This window comes from Phaseolus vulgaris, chromosome 7 (genome assembly GCF_051622355.1).
Source record: "Phaseolus vulgaris cultivar YP4 chromosome 7, ASM5162235v1, whole genome shotgun sequence".
Lineage (NCBI taxonomy): Eukaryota > Viridiplantae > Streptophyta > Magnoliopsida > Fabales > Fabaceae > Phaseolus > Phaseolus vulgaris.
The window spans coordinates 46,798,743-46,822,510 of record NC_143504.1 but is presented as its reverse complement, the minus strand read 5'-3'; the positions used below and the strand labels follow the sequence as shown (position 1 = coordinate 46,822,510).

The window sequence follows — 23,768 nt, the reverse complement described above, 5'->3', positions numbered from 1 at the left end:
AAATAAAGATAGGTAAAACAATGGGATGGTAGACAATACTAACCTTATCAAGCAAATCCTACCTGCCAAAGACAAAAATCTGCCTTTCCACCTTCTTAATCTTTTCTTCATTCTAACAACCACTCCATCCAAAAACGCCTTTCTCTTATGGCTCTCTCCCTCCTACCGACAAATCCAAGTATAGAAAAGGGGTTTTCATCACTTCACAATTAAGAATCGCCGTGAAGCCCTACATCATAACTGCTCGACCCCCAAGCAACCTATCTTGCTCTTCATAAAGTTCACCTTGAGCCCAAAAGAGAGTTCAAAGCAATTCAGGAGTATGGTGGCTTTTAAAAAAATTAATTTCGTCCCTATGTTTTTTAAAATGTATCCAAATTGGTCATTTATGTTAAGTCTCACCTTATGGCGTTAAGTGTTGCTTATGTGGCAGAGAGAGGTAGGATTGAGTGTTGTGTGAGATGTGAGGTGTCAAGTGATGTGGATTGATAAGGAAAAATCATTTGGGAATTTAGGGTTTTTTTAATTGCAATTAGGATGGCAGCAAAAAGATGTATGGGTGTTCTTTAGGCCATGTACCTACGTTGCTGCCATCGAGCACGCCCTTCAATGCGATGTTGTCGCCATTACCCCTCAAGATGTTGAGGAAGTTGTCAAACTCTCCTACAACTTTCCAAGTCAGGCCGTCAAATTCTTCCGGTGGAGCGGTCGCCGCCTTCGCAACAACCACACACTCTATTCTTGAAACCTCGTGGTTGACATCTTGGGCAAGAATCTATTCTTTGACGCGATGTGGGACGCTATTAAGTCAATGCAGAAAGAAAGGGTACTCTCACTGGCCACTTTCGTCTCTGTCTTACGCCGTTTTGATGGAAGGATGGGAGGGAGAAAGAGACAAGGGTGTGGTTGGTGCGAAGGAGACTTTTGTCGAGATGGTGATTAAGATTGGATGGGATCCTACCAATGAGCCTGCTTATGATTCATTTCTGTGTGCCCTTGTTAGAGGGCCTGATGGATTGCTTGAAGTTATTAAGTTTGTTGATTCAAGGAGGAATAAGAAGTGTTACCTTAGTGCGAGGTTCTTGAAGGTTGCATTGGATGAGTGTGTCAAGTATCATGATTTTAGGATTGCTCAGTTTTTTTGGGAGGTGTTGGTGGAGGTGGGTGTTAGAATGGATGGCTTTAAACTAGAGAGGGGGGGGGGGGGGGGAGAGAGAATTGTTTAAAGAGGGTTTTCGCAAACTTTTAAGTCAATAATGAAATTCTCTCAAGAAAAAATTGGTAAGAAATCCAGTTTGCCAAAACAACAAGCAAAAACAGCAGTACCAGAAAAACAATTGGTTGTTTATACCAACAAACAAATATCAAAACTGAATTTAATGAGATTAAGGATAGAAAGAATGCACACAGATGTTTATACTGGTTCACTCTAAACCCAGAGCTACATCCAGTCTTCTCAGAAACCACTGAGGAAATCCACTAAGCAACCACACCTTGATCACTTACACCACAACCAAGAAAGTGACATTGATCCCCTCAAGACACACACTTCTCTTGGCCAACATACCAACACTAAGATTGCTGATCTTGATCCCCTCAAGAACACACAACAAATCTCAGCAAACACACAAATGAAACTTGTTCAACAGAGTACAAGGATTACACTTGTTACAGAAGATAATCTGAAATCAATACAAGCAGAATCCTATTCCACACACTTTGATCAATCACAAACTCTAAGCAATCTCAACTCTTTGAAAAACTCAAAAACTCTATTCAAAATCTTTTTTTACTCAAATATGTTTTTCTGAATATATTCAAAGATGTTGTTTGTTATCAAATCTTAACAAACTCTTTAATTTCATTTAAAGATTGGTCAAAGCATTTAAAGACTGGAGCGTAAGCAGTTAAATCATTTAAAGCTCAGTCAAAGATAAAATAGTTTTTTTGTTATGGTACCAAAACAAACAATCGGTTGTTTCCTCAAATCAATCGATTGTTTTGGTTTTAACAGCTCAACAATTTGAAAAACAGTTTTCAATCTTTTCTAAAAACATCTGAGTATAAACAATCGGTTGTTTCGACAAAACAATCGGTTGTTTTTAACTTAGTTTGAAAAACATTTTTCTTTCAAAAAGATTGAGAATGCCTATGCTTTGTATTCAATCAAGAGGTGGATTACATACACAATCTACCCCAGATCCTAACTAAAACAACACAGCAACAGCAAGCACAGCCAAGGCTTCAACATCCTTCAAAGGGTTTGGATTCTTCAAAGCTTGAACACCACTTGGTTCAACAATCTCCCCCTATTGGATGAAGACAAATCCCTGATGCCTGTGTTGTACCTGATTGAATCTGAAGCAATTCCTGCAAGATACAATTTTAAGCAAAGCATAGAACTTCTGATATTTGGTTAGCACATAAACAAATATAGAAATTCAGAGCATAATATCAGAGTAAACAACATTCAAAATATAGCAAACTGTTTTGCAGAAAAACATAAAAATTGAATTCAACCACAAACAGCATAAATCTCCCCCTATTTGTCTTCACAAATAGACAAAAAGAAGAGATAAAACAAGATAATTGTTTTTATTACATCAGAATTAAAGCAGCAACGACAGAAAGAAAGAAAATTGAAAACCAGATATAACCACCAAAAAACAATCGGTTGTTTCGATACATAAACCGGTTGTTTTTCTTCATTCATCATCATCAGCAAACTGAAGATCAAAGATTTGGTTCTGGACAGCTTCGATCTGTTCATCTAGAGTCATGAAGCGTGCATCCATGTTGTCAAATCTGTTGTCAATCCTCTGGAAATTACTGACACAGAGATCATGAAGATTTCTTTGATTCTCCGCAAAGCTATCAAGCCTATTTACCATGAGTCTCTCAAAAGGAGACATGGTTTGCATCCTTTCTTCTTGATTTCCAGCATCAGTACTAGGTCTAGCATCTTGATAATCTTCAAGTGGATCTTCATGTTGAACATCCATATCAGCAGGTTCATCTTGTTCAAGATTAGCAACAGCACTAGATGAGGCACCAAGGTCACCATCTTTGCTAATCCATTTGTCACCTACTTTGGTAAAACCCATTTTGTTGAGTGATCCATTGTTCAACTCTTGAGTTGACTTGACCAACTCAGATGTTTCATCTTCAAGGTTCACTTCAAAATAGAGTAGAAATTTAGATACCAAAACAACATATGGATAGTGATAGTCATTTAACCTCATAGCCTTTTGCATGTGTTCTTTGATGATATGGATCCAATTGATTTTGATCTTCTTCATGATGCAGAAGATATACACTAGATCTTCCTCAGTGAGTACTGAATGATTACTCCCCCTTGGAGTTAGAATCCAAGTCACAATGAGGGCTAGCAACCTTTCATCAAGCTTTAGACCTCCAACCAAGCATGTTCTAACTTGAGCATGTTGATTCTTCAAGCAACTCTTGTAGTATTGGATTTTGTTGAAATCCTCCACTACTCCAAGGTTTCCCTTGTTGATTCTAAGACCAGAGAACTTGAGACCAACAACAACAATCCATACCTCATGAGTTATCTCCATTTCTACACCTTTCACATGAGAAACTAGATTGTTTCCCTCAAACTTGAGATTTGTGTAGAACACCCTTATCAAATCTGGGTAGATGTTTCCTTTCATCTCCAGGAACTTTATGAGAGATTGATCTTTGAGCAGCCTCCTTACATTATCAAGCTTTTGACTTTTCAGCCAATCAAAGCACACAACCTTGGGGTTGTTTATCTTTTTGATACTTGTTTTATACCTATACCTCTCAATAAGATCATTGTCTCCAGAAAACCAGCCTTCTAGCCTTCCTCCAGACCCTTACACCTCTGGTTTTCACTCTCTTTGATGTGGGAGGAGTTGATTCCATGATGGCAGAGAAGAAAATAGAGAAAAGCTCACTTCACAGATTTTGCAAGAGATGTTGCAATTGGTTGTTCTTGAGGAAAAGATCAGCTGCAACAGATTTTATAGCATTAAAAGAATCAAATAGCATTCAATGATATGAGTGGGTACCAGATTTTCAGAGAGAGAGAGGACTTGACCATGCCCTGCACAGAAAACTTCAGAAAAAGCTAAAAATCACATGGTCTTCACATGTGATCTTTGACTAGTCACTAAGGCTCTTGAATTTCCAAGATTTTGGAATATATTCCTTTATGACTGTTGTAACTTCTCTCTGAACGTGATCAGCTTTCAACACAGGTTCTTTGACCAAGGATTCTCTCTTTAAAAAGATCTGCAACAGATAGAAATTAAATTGATTTCTTCACAGTGTTGTCAGACTCAAAACAATCGGTTGTTTCGAAGAAACAATCGGTTGTTTTTCTGCAGCAGTTAAAATTGATTTTGAATTTTAACCATGAGCAGAAAGAGTTCAAAGAAAATGACATTAAGCATTTTAAATAAGATTTTTAATCATGAGAAAGAACTTTAAAACAGAAATTAAGAACAGAGAAAGGAAAGTCTTATCCTTATGTTATTTCTTCAATGAGCCATGTGCTTTATGATCAAGAAGCCTCTTTTCACTGTTAAGGGCCTTTTGACAGATGTTGAGCATTGATTCAACTTCAATGATGGTCTTTCTCTTCCAAGAACTTGATCACATGACTTAGTCCTTCACAATTCTTTAGAATTCCTGCACAAGCATGAGTTCAAACAACAAGATTTGGTCCCTTCACAAATGTGGGTCCAATAGATTTCTTTTTCTCATTTGGAACCTCACACCCTTTAGGAATCCATTTCATGTAGCCTCTAGGAACAAAGAATTTTCTTATTTTGCAGAATCTAACCATGGCCCTTTTTCATGCAATAAAAGCATGTAACAACTAGTTGTTTCGATTTAACAATCGGTTGTTTTACTGGCTTTCTTGAATTTTTTTTTGAAACTTATCTTGTTGGTTCTGTGGATTGAAACCTAAACCAGCCTTTCCAAAAACACAACTTTGAGATACCAAGACATTCTCAAAGTTAGATTTCCCCTTTGAAAGCTTGTCCACAGTTTCAACAAGATAATGAACCTTTTTCTCAAGATTTTCACAATTTTCGCAAATGAGAGTGTAACACTTGCAAGAAGAATTTTTGAAATGATTTTCCAGATTTTTGAAATCATTTTTAGATTTTTCAATCTCATCTTCAAATGATTTCACTCTCTTTTCCAGCCAGCTGTTAAGTTCTTTCAATCAGTTGTTTGAAAGAACCAATCGATTAGCTTCATCATGAGTTTCTTAAAAAGCTTCAAGCAATTCACTGTAATTTTGTTCATTTAAAGAAGCACACGAACTAACCTCACTTGACCTGCAAGATTCATCATCATCTTCAGCAATCAAGCAGATGTTTGCTTTCTCATCTTCACTTGAAGAAGAGCTTGATGATGATACCTCATTTTCATCCCAAGCTATGTAGGCTCTCTTTGTCTTGCCTTTCTTTTCTTTGTAGCTAGGCTTTTTTTCCTTGCTCTTGTTTGGACAATCTGCCTTTATATGACCTTGCTCACCACAACCAAAACAAGTATAGTATAAAATCATTGGATTTCTTGTTTCCATACCTATCTTTGTTGTTGTCCTTGTTGCAGTTTCTCTTCAAGAATTTGCTGAACTTTCTTAACAGCAAGCTAAGGTTTTCCTAATCACTATCATCATTGGATTCTTGTTTTCCCTTGTGCTTGAAAGCTTTTAAGGCTATGCTCCTTGTGTGCTTGTCTTCGCTTTCTTGAACATTGAGTCTATTCATCTCTAACTCATGTTCCCTAAGCTTACCAAACAAAGAAGTCATACTTAATGATGTTAGATCTTTAGATTCGGAAATAGCAGTTACTCTTGGTTGCCATGCTTTATCAAGACATTTCAAGATCTTTATGTTCAACTCTTCCTTTTCTAAGGTCTTGTAAAGGCTCATGAGATGATTGATGATGTGAGCGAATATTTTCTGCACCTCAGCAATTGTTTCACCTTTAAGCATTCTGAACATCTCATACTCCTGGATTAGAGTATGCTTCCTAGCTCTCTTTACCTCATTTGTTCCTTCATGAGTGACTTACAAGGTGTCCCACATTTCTTTTGATGATTTGCATTGAGAGACCCTGAAAAACTCATCAGAATTTAAAGCAGAGGTTATTATATTTTTGGCAATGCAATCGAATTTGGCCTTTTTGCTTTCTGAATCAGTCCTTTGAGACCATGGCTTTTCAATGACAGATCCATCTTTTTCAAACTTTAGGACAAAAGGACCATTTTCAATTGCATCCCAAATTCCTTTGTCAAGTGATTCCATAATGATTTTCATTCTTACTTTCAAAAATTGGTAGTTCAAACCACAAAACAGAGGTGGTATGTTAATTGAAGCACCTTCCCCAAAAGCTAGTCTATCAGCCATTTCAAAAACAGTTTTAGGATCGACTTGAATAACTTTCAAGAACCAAGCTCTTGATGCCAATTGTTAGAATGGATGGCTTTAAACTAGAGGGGGGGGGTGAATTGTTTAAAGAGGGTTTTCGCAAACTTTTAAGTCAAGAATGAAATTCTCTCAAGAAACAATTGGTAAGAAATCCAGTTTGCCAAAACAGCAAGCAAAAACAGCAATACCAGAAAAACAATCGGTTGTTTATACTAGCAAACAAATATCAAAACTGAATTTAAAGAGATTAAGGATAGAAAGAATGCACACAGATGTTTATACGGGTTCACTCTAAACCCAGAGCTACATCCAGTCTTCTCATAAATCACTGAGGAAATCCACTAAGCAACCACACCTTGATCACTTACACCACAACCAAGAAAGTGACCTTGATCACCTCAAGACACACACTTCTCTTGGCCAACACACCAACACTAAGATTGCTGATCTTGACCCCTTCAAGAACACACAACAAATACACAAATGAAACTTGTTCAATAGAGTACAAGGATTACACTTGTTACAAAAGATAATCTGAAATCAATACAAGCAGAATCCTATTCCACACACTTTGATCAATCACAAACTCTAAGCAATCTCAGCTCTTTGAAAAACTCAAAAACTCTATTCAAAATCTTTTTTTACTCAAATATGTTTTTCTGAATATATTCAAAGATGTTGTTTGTTATCAAATCTTAACAAACTCTTTAATTGCATTTAAAGATTGGTTAAAGCATTTAAAGACTGGAGCGCAAGTAGTTAAATCATTTAAAGTTCAGTCAAAGATAAAACAGTTTTTCTGTTATGGTACCAAAACAAACAATCAGTTGTTTCCTCGAATCAATCAGTTGTTTTGGTTTTAACAGCTCAACCATTAGAAAAACAGTTTTCAATCTTTTCTAAAAACATCTAAGTATAAACAATCGGTTGTTTCGACAAAACAATCGGTTGTTTTTAACATAGTTTGAAAAACATTTTTCTTTCAAAAAGATTGAGAATGTCTATGCTTTGGGTTCAATCAAGAGGTGGATTACATACACAATCTACCCTAGATCCTAACTAAAACAGCACAGCAACAACAAGCACAGCCAAGGCTTCAACATCCTTCAAAGGATTTGGATTCTTCAAAGCTTGAACACCACTTGGTTCAACAATGGGGAGGGTGTTGCAGCCCTCCATAGAGATGTACAATTTGATGATTGCTTTGCTATTTATTGTGGTGATATTGATGTTGTGAGGAGGATGCTTGATGAGATGGTTTACCGAGGGGCATTTCCTGATGTGGTGAAGTCGCAAGCTGATTCATAATCTAATCTGATTCTATGTACATCAGAATGTCTTAACACCTTCTTGTTTCTTCATCACATCCTCACCTGCAATTCAAATTCGAATCAGACAACGACAAATTAGGGATCCCACCTCTCTTTGCCACATAACCTTTCTCTGCTACATAAGCAACACTTGACGTTGTAAGGTGCGACTTGACTGAAATGACCAATTTGGATACATTTTAAAAAATACAGGGACCAAATTGATTTTTTTAAAAACCACTATACTAAATTGATTATTGACCCTGAATATAAGGACAAATAAGGTAATTACACATAAATTTTAAATATGGAGTAGTTTGTCAAACGTAGAATCAAACAGTTTATTAAACGTGGAATAGTTCTCACTACATGAAGTTTTTCTTTCTTCATATTTTCATCTTTCTAAAAAATTATAATTTTTATCGCTTCTTATCATTTGGTTTAGTTGTTATCCTTTCTTATCATTTGATTTTTTATTTTTAAAGTTAATTTTAAATTATAATGCTTACATAATAAAATATTATAATTAATATAATTATAAGCATGTGCTCAAAAGAAAGATAAATAATTTAAAATTTAAAATTTCACTTTTATAAAAAAAAAATCTTATAATGTATTTATTTAGCTTAAAAAATTAATAATTAATAATTTATAAATATTAAAAATTTGGAAAAGGTACCTTAAATGTTATAAATAATTTTGAATATATATTTCATTAATAACTATATTTATAAATATTAATATTTATATAATATGTCAATATAATTATTTGTATAGATTTAATTTGTTTAAAATAAATATTTTTTTATTTCACTCTTTTCATTAGATTTTTCATAAAAAATATCATAAAAATAACATGAAATTAGTGTTATGGTTGGAAATCCACATATGGTGAGATTGAGTAACAACACTTTATGTGAAAAATGAAATAAAAAAACTAACTATAATTTGTAATGCATGTTTATTTATATTTTTTATTTTTATCATAAATTTATATGTATTTACTATTTAATATATATATATATATATAAATAAAAAATATTAAGATAATATAAATTACAAAAAATATTATTTAAATGTTATAAATATATGTATCATAAATTTTTGTATTTATTATTTAATATTAGCGGGAACACAGGTACTGTCATGTGAGTGTATCCGTTTTATTTATTTATTTATATATATATATATATAATATTAAAATTCAAATAAATAAAGTTATTATTCACACACTTATATTAACAATATAAATTTATAGTATATTATGAATAAAAAATGTCATTATATAATAACAAATAGTGTAAGTGGAATATTAACATATACTTATTTTTATGTGTCAAACATAAATAAAACGAACAATACTTGATTTTGAGATAACAAAATTGTTAGGTTCAATAGTGTCAAAGTTCAAGAGGGGGGGGAGTGAATTGAGCTTTTAAAACTTTTGCGCAAATTCAGATTTTATCACAGTACACAAAAAATAAATCGATTTATTTAGAAATGAACAGATTTATTTTTATACTGTTTATGTACTTTAAGGCGTTTATCTAAGTTGAATGACTTTTGATTTTAGAATTGAGTTAGATAATATGCAGGCAAAGATCAAATTGATTTTCACAGAACTAACACAGAGAGCTACAGCAGTTGATCACAACCTTTGAATGCAATGTTAATGCTTGTTTTTTAAAAACACTTAACAGATTGTATTAACTTTTACAGAACATGAATTTCACTGATGTTTCAACACATAGAGACTTATGCAGAAGTTCTTCAGGGAGTTTTCTAGAAAATCAAGAACAGTATACACGTGCCCAGAACAAACATATTCAATTACAATTGAATAGATTTATTTCTTGACAGATTAGTTTATTCAGCAGTTATTGAGTGCGGGGATTAAGAAAGAATGAATACAAAACAATTATACTGGTTCACTCCAATGAGCTACATTCAATCTTCATCTAATCCAAGGTGAAATTCACTAAACCACAATTCAAAGCAATTACAAAAACCACTGTTCTTGAACCCTACAAGAACATGACACACTTTGCTAAAAAACACTATTCCAGCACACACCACTCTTCAAGAAACCCTATCAAGAAGAGTTTACAACCACACTTTACAAGAAATTGAAGAAAGAAACGAATACACCTGATAGAGAATGCATAATTATGTCATAAACCAGTAGAACAGATTGCTCACACAATGACAACACCTCTAACCAAGCCTTAGAAGCAACCAAGAACAAGCACACTTTGTGATTTGGAAAATCTTTCAAAAACACATGCTAATCCTCTGAAAATTCTTATTTCTCTGTTGTAAAACTCGTTTTCTCAATTGTATGATCAACCTTTAAACGCAAAAACAAACTCTCCTTTTATAGAAAAACATCTTATAACATATTTTCAAAAAACAGTTGAAGCTGTTATAAAAAGAACAAATTGAAAATTAAAAGAGCAGATTTAATTTCAAAGGCAGTTAGAGAGTCTGTTATGTGAAGGAGACTTAGTCAAACACCTTGGTGCAAGGATAACACGTAAAAAGCCTTTTAAGGTAAACATGACACCTGACTAAAAAAAAGAATCTATTCATTTACAGATGAACATATTCATTTTCAGAACGATAACAAAAACTTCTTAACAAGTGAAACACAATTGTTTTGATGGAATGAAGAATTTGTTAAAAATACTTGATGCACAAAACATGATTTTCAAAAACACTTAATCAAGGCATCAGCTTAAGAAAAGAATCTATTCATTTAGAAAAGAACGGATTCATTTTTTATGCAGTAAGGATATTTTTGCAAAACATGTGAAAAACAGTTTCATAAAACTTGTGTTTTCTCTTATCACATGGTTTGTGGTTAAGAGGTGCGTTACCTAGCAAAAAGCCTACTCTAAACAACCTCTAAACTATACCTAAGACATTCTTAAAGCAAATGTAAATACTAAGGAAATTTACACAAATGGCTTCATCAAACACATGTCTTGAAGGGGCAACAACCATCTTCAACAATAATATCTTTATAAACCACATTTTTATCGAACGAAATGTTGAATAGATGTCAATCTCCTTCCTGAAACAATATTTTTCAAATGAATAGTATAGTTTCTCCTTTCTCTATAAGTTTTTCTTCGTATAGATATTTCATTTGTTTTTTAAAATATTTTTTGGAATTTCCATTGGTTAGGAAAATCAAACATTGAAATATTAATCAACCAAGAAAAGAAAACCACTTACAAAGACTATCGTGGGGTGCGTGCTCTTCTTCTGGGTCTTGTCTTGAAGAATGAATATTTTTGTCTGATGGAAGTGAGATGAACATAGGAGTGGAAAGATAATAAAAATTGTCAGAGAGAGAAATAAGAAAGTGAGTTATAAGGAGTGTGTATTGTGCTTATAAGTGTATGTTGGGACGAAGAACGAAATGTATGGAATGAAAGAGTATGTAAGAGAGACACAAAGAACATGAAAGTCATGTTATTGAGTTTCAAGATATTTGAGGAAGAAGAGAGATAAAATGAGGAAAAGCAAAGAGAGAAAAATCGTAATAAAATGGTAATAAAATTATAATAAAATCCAAAAATTCAAATTGAAAAACAACCATCCATAAAAACTAAGGAAACTCAAAAGATGGGGCTTACTAATGTCTGACTGTAATGTGATTCTGCTTTGGTTTGTGTTGCGTTTACTACTAGGACTAATGTTCCTTGAATGCTTTGATGGAATACTTGTCTTAATTACTGTGGGAAAATCAGGTTTATGATTACTCATATTTTTTGAGAAGGAAATACGTGTGTTGATAAGTTAGCTAATTTAGGAGTTATTCTTAGAAAATCTTTTCATTAGTATAATATACTACCATCTAGTCTGTTCTTAGAATTCTTTATGAATAGGTATAGTCTACCTATGTATCGTTTTTGTTAACATATGTGTTTTGGTCTAGTTCCCCCATATTTTTATTTATTTTTTAATAACATTTGTTTTTTCATGTGATGGTAAATGATTGTTGTTACTTGAGGTGTAAACATAAAAGATCTTAAGTTGCATAATAATACCTAACATGAAAACTTTTATTTAAAAACTGAGAAATGAAGATATATTTTAAATTCAAAACTATTTTTAATAACTGTTTTAATATTTAAAAAATTATAAAATAATCAAAAAATAAAATATTAATATAAAAATATAATTTAAAATTATATATATAGAAACCGATAAATTTTTTTATATATAGATATAGATAAATATAATAATAAAAAAAATGCGATACAATGCGTATATATTCCCACTAGTTATTATAATTTGCATTATCAACTAATTAGAAAAATAATTTATACACCTCTGTAAAATTACTGTAAGTAATAAACAAATGACGATTGAAGTTGTTTTAAGAAAAGCTGTAATTTAAAAAGAAAAATAAATATGATTAAATTAGATTTCTAAATCATGTTTTAGAACCCATCACTTGGTAGGATTTTTTACTGGTACCATTTACTAATTAATTATCAAAAGAAGTAAAATTTTAAAAAATGATAAAGATGAATAAATCGTATTAACATGCATAATCAGATTTTAAAGTAATTAATATTACCTTTACGCAATTTATTTATTTTAGTAATTTTTATTCATTTTTCATTAATTATTTTATGAAATTGTACGAAAAATAATAAAAATCTTTCACTTTGTAATTATCATTTTTTAATGTAATATTATTATTGAAGTCGTGTTTTAATTCATCACTTTAGCTTGGAGACTTAAATTAGAACACAATACTTTTTTAAACAATAATTTTTCTAATACTTTATTTAAATAAATAAATAAAATTGTGTTTTGAAAAATACAATTCAGTCATTTTGAACTAAAGTGGTATAATTTTATAAAAGATTTTTATACTTTTATATTTTATATTTAAAAATTACCTCCAAGATATAAAAAGAACTGATGGTTTATGAAGAAATACTATTGTAAATTTGTAATGAATTTGTCCAAATTATCATCAAAATTTATTGTGAATGGGAAATTGAAAATTTGCATAGTGAGAAACATAGAACATGGACACACGTTAATTAAATTATAATTCCAACCTATTTTTTTATCTGCTTTTTTTTTCTTTTGATCTAAACCTTCACCTAACAGATCACATGGTCAACGCGTGCGTATTTAAAAATTGATAAAATTCCTCCACAAGCCATAAAGAAGTAATATTCGAAAAAAGAAAGAGAATAAACCTTTGCTACACACAAGTCATGATGTTTATTAGCACTTTTGTTGCATAAATCCTGATATATAATATTTTAACTTGAATTCATTTAATATATTTATGAGTACTTAAATCCAATCAGAGTTTAACTAATTGGCATTATCAAGATTGAGTGGCGTAAGAATTAAAATAAATTTATTTTTATTTTTCTAAAAACTCTTAAAATCAATGAAAAATAAGTGAAAAGATAGTAAAGAAGAGAGTTTAAGACTATTCTTTTTTTTATGATAATTTGTAGATTAACCTTTTCATACATATTTTGTAGAAAAATATTAAAATAAATATTTTTTTATATAACAAAATTAGCTTATATATATATATATTTTAACAAAGACTCTTTTTCATTTAACTTATTTAAAGATTAAGATGCATCCGCTTTAGTTTATGAAAAAAAAATTAAATGCATATATATTCTGCTTTTGTTTGCTTATGGAAATATTTATAAAAAACATCCACAAATACAACCTTACTTTAAACAAAATTTAATAAGCTTTTATCTTAAGAAAAAAAAATCAAATTATATTTTGATTGGATTCGTGTACTTCGTGTATAATTTATATTTAGAACGTGGAAATATTTTTTAGTTATTTATTTTAAAATGTATTTCATAAATAATTCTTAATTCTACTTTTATATCTTAAATTCTGTCATTTATTTACACATAACAACATTAAAATTAGATAATTTAAAAATTAAATAAAGATTATATCATTTCTACATTGTTAAATGTTGATGAATGGTATTCAAGTTCAAATAGATAATTAAATGAAAATATAAAAAAATAACCAAAAATAAAAATTTTAAATCAAGAGTGAAGAGTATGTTAAAAAGACCATGGAGGGGTGGTTCGTCCATGCTGAAGCACAAAAATGGACCAAAAATGACGAAAAAACCCCGCGTTCGATTCGTTATTTATGCATTATCCGCGAAGGTAATTCTGTTATTATGGCTGCGAAAATGGAGTAATTGAGGATTATCGTGGTGGGAGTAACTATTTAAGGCGTTGAGTGAAGGGTTGTTTCTGAAACCGGAATATTTCTTTCTGGAATCCAAATCCTCCACAAGTTCAAACTTTGAACCCTCCACGAAAACGTTCACAACGACCTAGGACAAGGAGGTGGAGGATTCACAGCATCATTACATAAAAATAAAACAAAAGGGAAGAGAAACTGGAATCGCCATCAGTTTTTGAGTCCACTGATTTATTCTGAATATGTAAGTACCACCCTCTTTTTATATTGATGTTTCTGTTTTCAACTTTGGATTTTCAGTCACCCCTTCATTGCTCTCTATATGGGTGGGAAAAGTCCTTTTTTTGTGCATTAAATTAGCCATTGTGTGTTTTTTTCTTTAAATTGTTATTTTTTAAATAAATTATATTTGTGTTTGCATGCAGTGGTGGTGTTGTTGATCAGGAACCGTAATGCTGATCAGTGGAAAGAGACAAAAGTAGGAGGAATAATTTATGTATGTCTTTGGGGTTACATTTTGAAGTTTGTTTTGTTCTTTTGACCTCTCTCTTCCTTTGAGAAAGAAAAATAAAATGAATGTGGTAGGAAAAGTTGGAAGCTTGATATCTCAAGGTGTGTACTCAGTTGCAACCCCTTTTCACCCCTTTGGTGGGGCTATTGATGTGATTGTTGTTCAGCAACAAGATGGGACATTTCGGAGTACGCCTTGGTATGTTCGGTTTGGTAAATTTCAGGGTGTTCTCAAAGGTGCAGAAAAGTATGTTAAGATAAATGTTAATGGTGTTGAGGCCAATTTTCATATGTGTCTTGACAACTCAGGGGAGGCTTATTTCTTGAAGGAGGTGGATGATGATAAAGTGATTGATTCAATTGAGGTTGTTCAAGATTCCATTGAAAAGAAGAATGGCTGTTTAAGTAATGGTCATAGACTTGATCATAGCATCTCGGATTCTGGGGTTCTGAAGTTGAAAGATGGGAGTGATTCCCCAGTTAGGCGTGTGCCTCAAATTCAAAGGGCAGAATCTGATGTTGATAGGAGATTTTATGAATTTTCAGATGATGGATCTTCTTTTGAAGAGTCAGTTGAGTTGTCAGAATACGACTCTAATTCATATGGGAGCCTAGAGGGAGACAATTTTGCAGAGTCACAGGGTGCACATCCAGAGATGGTCTTGGTGAGTGTTGATGGTCATATATTAATGGCCCCTATCTCAGAAACAGAGCAAACTGAGGAGTCTGTGCAGTTAAAAACTCCTCAATTTCATACGGGACCAAATGAAGAGACTGACTTATGTGAAGGCAATGGAGAGTTTGGAGCAAATGCTTGGGCTGCTGATTATATTAGTCAGCTGGATTCTCAAACAACTGATGTCCATCCTAGTTGTTGTAACATTAATGGTGATGATAAAACTTTTAAGCTCTCACACGAAGTTTGTCAAAGAGAGGAGGTACATATTAGTCAAACACAGGAATCCTTAGAGATTAAAAATCCAGAAGATCGTGTGAAAACTGATTCAGTAGTGGTTGCATCAGGTATCAAGAGGGAGAATGTTTTCAAAAGCTGTTTGGAGCTACAAGATTTCGGTCAGCAGGCTGGAAATGCTGCTGATTTACAAGATACAGGTTCTTCATTCGAGATTCGATATTCAGCAGAGGAATCTAATGCAAGTTGTTTTGTAGTTAATGAAAATGAACAAGAGAGGATTGTGCAACCTAAAAACGGTGATGATTTATCACCTCCTAGTTCTTCTATTTTTTCTAATGGCAATGGATATCCAAAATCAGAATTGGAAATTCAAGAGGTTGAGAAAAATGCATCCGGAGAAGTTGAAACTGATCCTGGCTATCGTTCAGTTACTACTGAAACAGAACAGAATAATGAACGTGTTGTCAAGTCAGTATCAAATAATGAGGTAGATGAGAGTCAACAAACCCCTGCACCCAAAGCTGTTAGGCCTACATGTGAGGTAGTGGAACCCCAAATAGAAACTTCAAATAAAGGGGATCAAAGCCACTTGGGTTTGGGTAAGACCAGTGCTGCAAATGCGTTGCACTTGGATTCTTCAATTATTTATTTAATATTAATGCACTGTTTATTTATTCTCATTTATCTATTAATTTGCAGGATTTGAGATTTCACTTTGTGGTCATGAACTTAAGCTGGGCATGGGTTCAGTAGCTGCTGCAGAAGTGTTTGGAGCGTATCGCATTTCTGCAGTTGACTTCACAAGTTCTGCTCCATCAATAATTAAAAATCCAAATCTTGTTATCAAGTTTCAAGAGAGATACATGACGTGGGAAAAGGCTTCTCCTCTTGTTCTTGGAATGGCTGTTTATGGTTTAGATTTACCTGTTGAGCCCAAAGATACGATTCCTGTGGAACAGGATCATGGGTTGAAGTCTAGGGATAATGATCTAGGATCATCTCCTGCTGGGCGCAGATGGAGACTTTGGCCTATTCCTTTTCGAAAGGTCAAAACATTTGATCATACTAATGGCAATGCATCAAATGAGGAAGTGTTTCTTGATTCTGAGTCTGGATCTTTTGCAGACCAAACTCCAACATCCAGCACCCAGGGGTCTCCTCGTATTCAATTTCTAAGAACAAATGTTCCCACTAATGACCAGATAGCTTCCTTAAATCTAAAAGATGGTCAAAATTTGGTAACATTCAGTTTCTCTACAAGGGTTCTCGGTACACAACAGGTTTTTGACATTCATTGACTATGTGTAAGTTATATACAATGGTTTCGGTTTTTTTTAAGAGGGAAGTTTTAATTGCATTACAGGTTGATGCTCATATTTATTTATGGAAGTGGAACGCAAGAATTGTTATTTCAGACGTTGATGGAACTATTACCAAGTAAGGTTGCTAATAATGCTTTTTAGGCTACTTTATTCTTTTAACGACTTACATAGATCCTACTTCAATATTGTTATTTTTCTCTGCAACTCTGTACTCTGTTTGGATTAAATTAGATGTAGATGAAATCCATGTGTGTGTCCATAATGCAAATTTTGGTAATTGTTGATATTATTTAGACTGTTTCAAAGTGAAAGACAATGAAGAAGAGAGGGTCAGGATCTGCTTTGAAGTATGAAATTTCACATTTGTAGTTGTTACTCGTTTTGGAGTCAGGTTTTCTATAAGTTTATGGTGCATTAAATGACTTTTAGTCTGAAGCATCTGTCATTAGCTTGTGCACATCCTATGTAAAATTCTGTTGTTGATCCTTTGACTAAACCTTGTGGAGAATTATCTTCGTTTTTCTATTTTTTTTGGATTGTCTACCTGTGATGGTAGTGTTAGGAAGTGCATCATATACGAAAAAGGTAGATAGAGAGAGAAAGAAACTATCCTTATTGATGAATCTTTCTCTGGAACAATTACTTTAAAGAGAAGATAACATCTGAATGAATAGCTGGTTGGTTACACTTTTTACAAAAGCCACGTCAACTGGGGTGACTGTACAATAATTGGGCTAACTCTATTTCTCCTATGGTATTGCTTCTTATTAGGAGGTCTTACAGATTGCACAACTTTCAATGTTTTTTTAAGAAACTTTTACCCATACCCAACTTGTCTTTGTTATTATAGATTAGGACTGTACAAAAAAAAAGTTGAATTAAACCTAACCACTCTTGAAAATTGCAGACAATATACATGGTTTTTAGGTCTAAGTAGTTCCACTCCTTACAAATGGTCTGGCTATCTGGTTTTAAAAACCAATTATAAATAAAACTATTTTTAAATCAGTTTTGGACCATTTTAAAAATAAGTTTTGGTTTTAAAAACTTGTTTTGAATTAAAACCCAGTTTTGAACCAAATCCAGTTTTGTTCATAAACTGGTTAAATAATTTGAATCTGGTTTGGTCAATAACCAAACTAGTTTTGAAAAAATTAAGTGGTTTGATTTAAAATCCAATCTACATATTCTGTTTTAAATTGAATATGGTTTGGTTCACAAAACCGTGTACAACCCTGGGCTATAATGTTCATTCACGACAAAATGATGTTAAACATAATTGCATTTGCTCTTATGATTAGACAAACATGTCTGAACACGGAGGTAATAGAAGTCAGTTGCATTATAATTTGTGAACCACAGTAAAAAAAGATTTGTGTTTCCTTTCCTTTTAGGTCTGATGTTTTGGGGCAGTTCATGCCTTTAGTTGGCAGAGATTGGACGCAATCTGGAGTGGCCAGGCTTTTCTGTGCCATTAAGGTATGTATATTTTTTTTATTTGTACAGATCTAACATATGTTCATTTCAATTGGGGTAGGATTGTTATGGCAAAAATTTAGTGAGGTAAATGGAAACAGATCTTCATGGGTTAGTTCTGTAAGAAGATTATTGTACAGCGGAATGTGTAATTAAATTTCAAATTCTTGTTGCTAGTTGTTCATTATGTGTCTCTTAACATAGATGTGTACATTATTCCCAAATTTTGGTTTGAGTTTGTACAACTGATGAGGGACTCTTATTAGAGACAAAAAAAAGAAAATTCAGTTGCTGGGTAACTTCTATTTACCTCTTGGGTATTCTATTTTAAGGATGAATTGAACTGTGGCCTAGAAAAGCTTATGGCATCTGCAGTGATTTAAAGTACACTCTCTTTGGTGAGGTTTGTTTTATAGATCTTACGTAAATGTAAATATATATGCAGCCATAAATTTGTGGGTTTAGAAGGAACTAAACCTTCCTCCTTTGAGCCTGGACTTGAGATTGCTCAGCAAATGAGCCTGATGCCTGGTCAAATATTTTTTGTTCAATCAACATGCATAGTCTGGTGACTAGTGTGACAGTCTGCTTTCATTACCTGTTGTAAATAGCGGTTCATCAGGATAAAAGTATCTTTAGGGTCTCCGTATTGATTAAGATAAAATAGCTTTAGAATCTTCCTATTTATTTCTGCATATTTTGTTTCCTTTTTTTTTAGATTGGTTTTTACAAATACAGAATTTGAAAATGTAATTGGTGTGATTGTTATCAATAAAATTATTATTTTTTGTTTTCCTGTGTACTTCAAGTTTACCATACATGATACATCATTTACTTTCTTTTACTGTTTCACTTTGCATTTCTTAAATATTATTATTAAGAATTTAAGATTAGATTCCTATGAATGTTTAGTTTATCTAAATTTGTATCAAGGATCTTTATTATAATACCACATGATTCAATGATTGGATTTTTTTAATTTTATTTCTTTGAAAATTATTAAATGGATTAAGTGTCCAGGACTTACTCTTTCCTTTATTTATTATTATTATTATTATGCAATTTAGGACGAGGATCCCTTATGTTATAGAAGAAGAAAATAAGATAAATTGAATAAAACTTATATAATTTAAAATCAACTTATCCATCTCAACTTTTGAACAACTCTTTAATCTAACGCCTCTGAAAGAAGAGGCGTGTAAGTTAATTTTCATTTATGAGAAAAGTTCTTCATTTTACTTTTGTATTTTTTTTATCCTACGAGTTTTTTTTTATATGTTTATCCAAAATGCCTCAGATTTCTGCTTGCATTTATTTCCATTCGAATGAAAATGTAACATAACTTTACGATCTGTCTAATGTAAAATTCAGTCTAGCAAGCATGGTGTTTTGGTGAAGTCTATTGTCCTGTTGATTTATATCTCTAGAAGATTAATTTCTAAATACTTGATCTGGATTTTTTGTCAGGAAAATGGATACCAGCTACTTTTTCTGAGTGCCCGTGCAATTGTCCAGGCATATCTAACTAGAAACTTCTTGTTTAACCTGAAACAGGTATTTAAAAATCCAGGTTTTCTGTGACTAATAATGACTATTTATTTCTGATCTTAAAATTATCCTGTACTTTTGAAGTATTTGTATCAACGTACGATCTTTTTTAGTGTTAAGATTATGTTGCATCAACTACCTTATTAGTATTGTGGAGGATGATCAGTCTTGAGATTTCATTTCTTGTCTGCATATTTGGCTACTCAATAAAGATACTTCAAGGTTGCCATAGGAAAAGGTGGCATTATGCTACCATGGGATTTAAAAATAATGTAACCGGAGGTGCTAAAAAATATATGTTTGAAGGAATTGGCATTAGAAAAAGAAGAAAACAGTAAAATCTTATCTGTGATAAAGCAGAATGTTCACAGTTCTCGTGATTAGGACTTTTTACACCTCGTCAAACACAAAAAAAGAGAGTTAAATAACATTTTAATTAGGAAGTTGAATCATGTATTGCCAGGCATTTGGACTTTTATACTACTCAGATTTTAAAATTTATTATCATGTAAATTTCATTAAAGCACTAAATGCAAGTACCTGGTCTGAACCAGAAATTTATATTTTTAACCTTGTTTCATATCAAGAGGGTTGGTCCCTTCTTTTTTGGCAATTATGTTATCATTTTCTTACACCTGTTGATGTCTCTGTATGTTAGGGAGAGGAAAGAGTCAGTAAATATTTCCATATTATACTCTCTTTTTATTATTATATTTGTTTCTTTTTGTCCTGAATAGAATTGCATAGTTCTTGACAATGATGGTCTCTGTAATAATACTTAAGCTGCATAAACACTGCGTGTGTGCAGGATGGAAAAACCTTACCAAATGGACCTGTTGTTATCTCACCTGATGGATTATTTCCCTCACTTTACCGAGAAGGTGGGGGCACTTCTAACCCGATATTAGTTGTGATGGATGCTTCAATTTTGTTTATGCATTTAGTTGTTAGCTATGTTATAAAATAAAAATTTCATTTTCGAGCAATGCACTTGTGTTTTTTGTTTGATAATTCTGTCTTTACGAAGTCTTGTATACTGCTATGAATATCATGTATTTTAGTGTTTTTAGGGAAACAGCCAAAATTAACACATCCCACTGTGACATACATTTTGATGTAAAATCTATATTGAGATAACCTGGATACATTCCAATTCCAATTATATTCAACTGTTCAAAATCAATTCTATCAAAATCAAGTCTACTCAATTTTACAACAAACAAGCTCGTAATTCTTTCGTCACCCAAAAAAGGGAGCATATTATTTGTTATAATTGCAAAAAAAGGACAGGATCTAGAGCATGGAATTCTATAAAATGAACTATTGTCTGGGTTGTTCTAAGATTCATGAACTCTGATAAACTAAAGTGACTGCATATATATTGAGCTCGGATTTATGTATTGATGAATTATATAAGTCTTAATCATATACCCACTCTCCTTGGCTTTAGCATTTGTGTTGTGAACCTGCTATTCTTTTTTTGTTAGTCCTTGGAGTTTAATTATCTTTAACTGATCTGTGTTGCACCATTGTAATCTGTATTATTATTTTGGTAACTAAAATATTATAACCATGAATTGCTTGTATTTTTATATGTTTATTATGACTTGTCCCTTTTTTCGCGGAGGTGGATTTTTATGTCTGACGCTTTATTTTGCATGTTTAATGATGGAAGTGATACGAAGGGCACCACATGAATTCAAGATTGCTTGTTTAGAGGTAACTACCTGAACACAAAGCCATGTCACTATGATATATAACATGAAATGTTATTGGAAGGCATCTTATCAACAATGTAATACATATGACCTAAAACTATTGTTATGCAGGATATCAAAAAACTTTTCCCTTCTGACTATAATCCATTCTACGCGGGATTTGGAAATAGAGATACAGATGAACTTAGTTACAGAAAGATTGGGATCCCGAAGGGCAAAATATTTATTATTAACCCTAAGGTGTGCATCCTGGATCATATTTGTAACAATTATAGTTACTTTAGTTCTTGTTAACCAGCTAAAATGCCTATGAAATAACAGGGTGAGGTAGCTATTAGTCACCGAATTGGTGCAAAGTCGTATACATCATTACATACCCTTGTGAATGACATGTTTCCACCAACTTCTTTGGTCGAGCAGGTAACAAATCAGCTCCTAGCTCCAAGTTAGTGGAATAGCTTCAAGTCTTAATTCTAAACCTCACTACCAATAAAATTGACTTTTGACTTCTAAAATACTGCAGGAGGACTACAACTCATGGAACTATTGGAAAACGCCATTGCCAGATTTAGATTAGTTCATTGCTCAAGATATTCAGTTCCTTTTGACAAGGATCGATTGGAATGGAAGTTGAAACATCCTAGATGTTAACCGAAAAACCAGAAATTCCTCCTACACACAATCATAATTGATCAGAGAGTATCCTTCTATATTGTTTCATTGATGGGGATGACCATGTCCCTGCTGTTCATTTTTATCTGGCATTAAATCCTGATTCATTATAATCCTCATATCACCAGAATTGTATAACATTGGGCTTAGTTGTTATGCTGTGGTGCACTACACCTAGTTTACTTTTCAATTTTCATATGGGTGATTAGGGAATAATGACATAAATGCTTACCAAAGCAGCTTCTGTAGTTCAAATTATGGGTTGGGTGGATGAGGTGTATAAGTACTAAGTATTTCATGCCATGATATGGAGCTTCAAGTCTTAATTCTTGGCCTGGTATTGATGTTTATCTTTAGTTAAGTACTGAGTTTGTATTTCATGCCATGATGCGGAGCTTCGAGTCTTAAGTCTTAACCTGGTATTGAAGTTTATCTATAGTTAAGTGCTGAGTTTGTATCTTCATGCTATGATATGGAGCTTCGAGTCTTCTTGAGTCTTAACCTGGTATTGATATTATCTTTAGTTAAGTAGTGAGCTTGTATTTCATGCCATAATATGGTGCTTCAAGTCTTAACCTGGTATTGATGTTTATCTTTAGTTGGTCTATCATGCAAAAATCATTAGAAAACCAATTGGACCTCATTGGAGTTAAGTGCTGGAACAGTTATGAAACATGAAAGCCAAGGTTGTAAACTCTCTTGTTTGACTGGCTATACATCATCTGGAATTGTATTGTGAAAAACTTAGTTGTTTTCCTCAATATTGTAATCTCAGAACGGACTACTCAATTGACTTATGATTTGTTTAGCTTCAATTGTGTATCCTATTCTGATGACTCTTCTTCTCTGTGTCCTTTCCCTTTTTAAACAATTAAACTAGGTTTTTCTTCATTGAGTCACATAATTGTGTTCAAGATAAGAGGAAGATTAGATAAGAGTATATAACTTATTTGCTAAAGTTACTTTTCCTTTTATAAAAATTAAGTTAATTATATAAGAAGAAAATCAATAAAAAAAATTATGTTGTGAAACTATTACAAACTTTTCCTTTTCCTTGGAAGATAACCAGTTCATACGTAAGATTATACCTAATTGTGACAGAAAAAGACAAATTAAATTTATAAAAATTTCTTACTAACAATTAGTAGAGGACAATCTAGATAAACGTTATTAGTAATCACAACGTAATTTACCTTTTGGTTATTGGAGAAATTCACCATTCGATTTTTTTTTTAATTTCCTTAATCCATAATTAAACCTTTTTTTGGACTATAACTTCCAACAAATTGTGAAGGTTTGTTTCTTCTAAATTCAATTAAGCTTTGTGATTCAATAGTTCCTTCGAGATTTTGGTGGTTTCTTAACAATGTTGCAGTCATATTTTGAAAACTTGTACCACTTTTATCAATTTATTGTTCCTTATATTATTTGTCACTTTGAATTATACAAATTAGAACCTATATGTAAAAGAGAGTTCTCATAGTGTCAATCTAATTATAACGGTTTAATTACTAAAGTAATTTATGAACAAGAGTAATATAATCATTCTATTTTTACTTTACATTTAACCATTCAATTTAATTTAATTTGTATTTTTTTTGAAATAAAAAATATACCACTTTTGGTACTAC

At 32.4% G+C, this 23,768-nt stretch overlaps 1 protein-coding gene and 1 pseudogene across 2 annotated transcripts; both read left to right on the top strand.

Moving 5' to 3' along the window:
* Positions 1 to 25: 25 nt before the first annotated feature.
* On the top strand, positions 26 to 7,742 carry LOC137829337 (uncharacterized; annotated as a pseudogene).
* A 6,091-nt stretch (positions 7,743 to 13,833) lies between these two features.
* Positions 13,834 to 22,463, top strand: LOC137829536 (phosphatidate phosphatase PAH1). Of its 2 annotated transcripts, none has more exons than XR_016523363.1 (11): positions 13,834 to 14,219; positions 14,401 to 16,000; positions 16,101 to 16,681; positions 16,765 to 16,843; positions 18,118 to 18,202; positions 19,667 to 19,753; positions 20,556 to 20,628; positions 21,423 to 21,466; positions 21,577 to 21,705; positions 21,787 to 21,885; positions 21,989 to 22,463. XR_016523363.1 is itself a non-coding variant. In XM_068636357.1 (11 exons), exons 2-11 carry the CDS (start codon positions 14,548 to 14,550, stop codon positions 22,040 to 22,042), a joined length of 2,679 nt encoding a protein of 892 aa, XP_068492458.1. In that variant the 5' UTR covers positions 13,834 to 14,219; positions 14,401 to 14,547; the 3' UTR covers positions 22,043 to 22,463. The 2 variants fall into 2 exon arrangements, 1 of the variants encoding a protein (XP_068492458.1); XM_068636357.1 differs by having other exon boundaries at positions 16,765 to 16,838.
* The last annotated feature ends 1,305 nt before the right edge of the window (positions 22,464 to 23,768 follow it).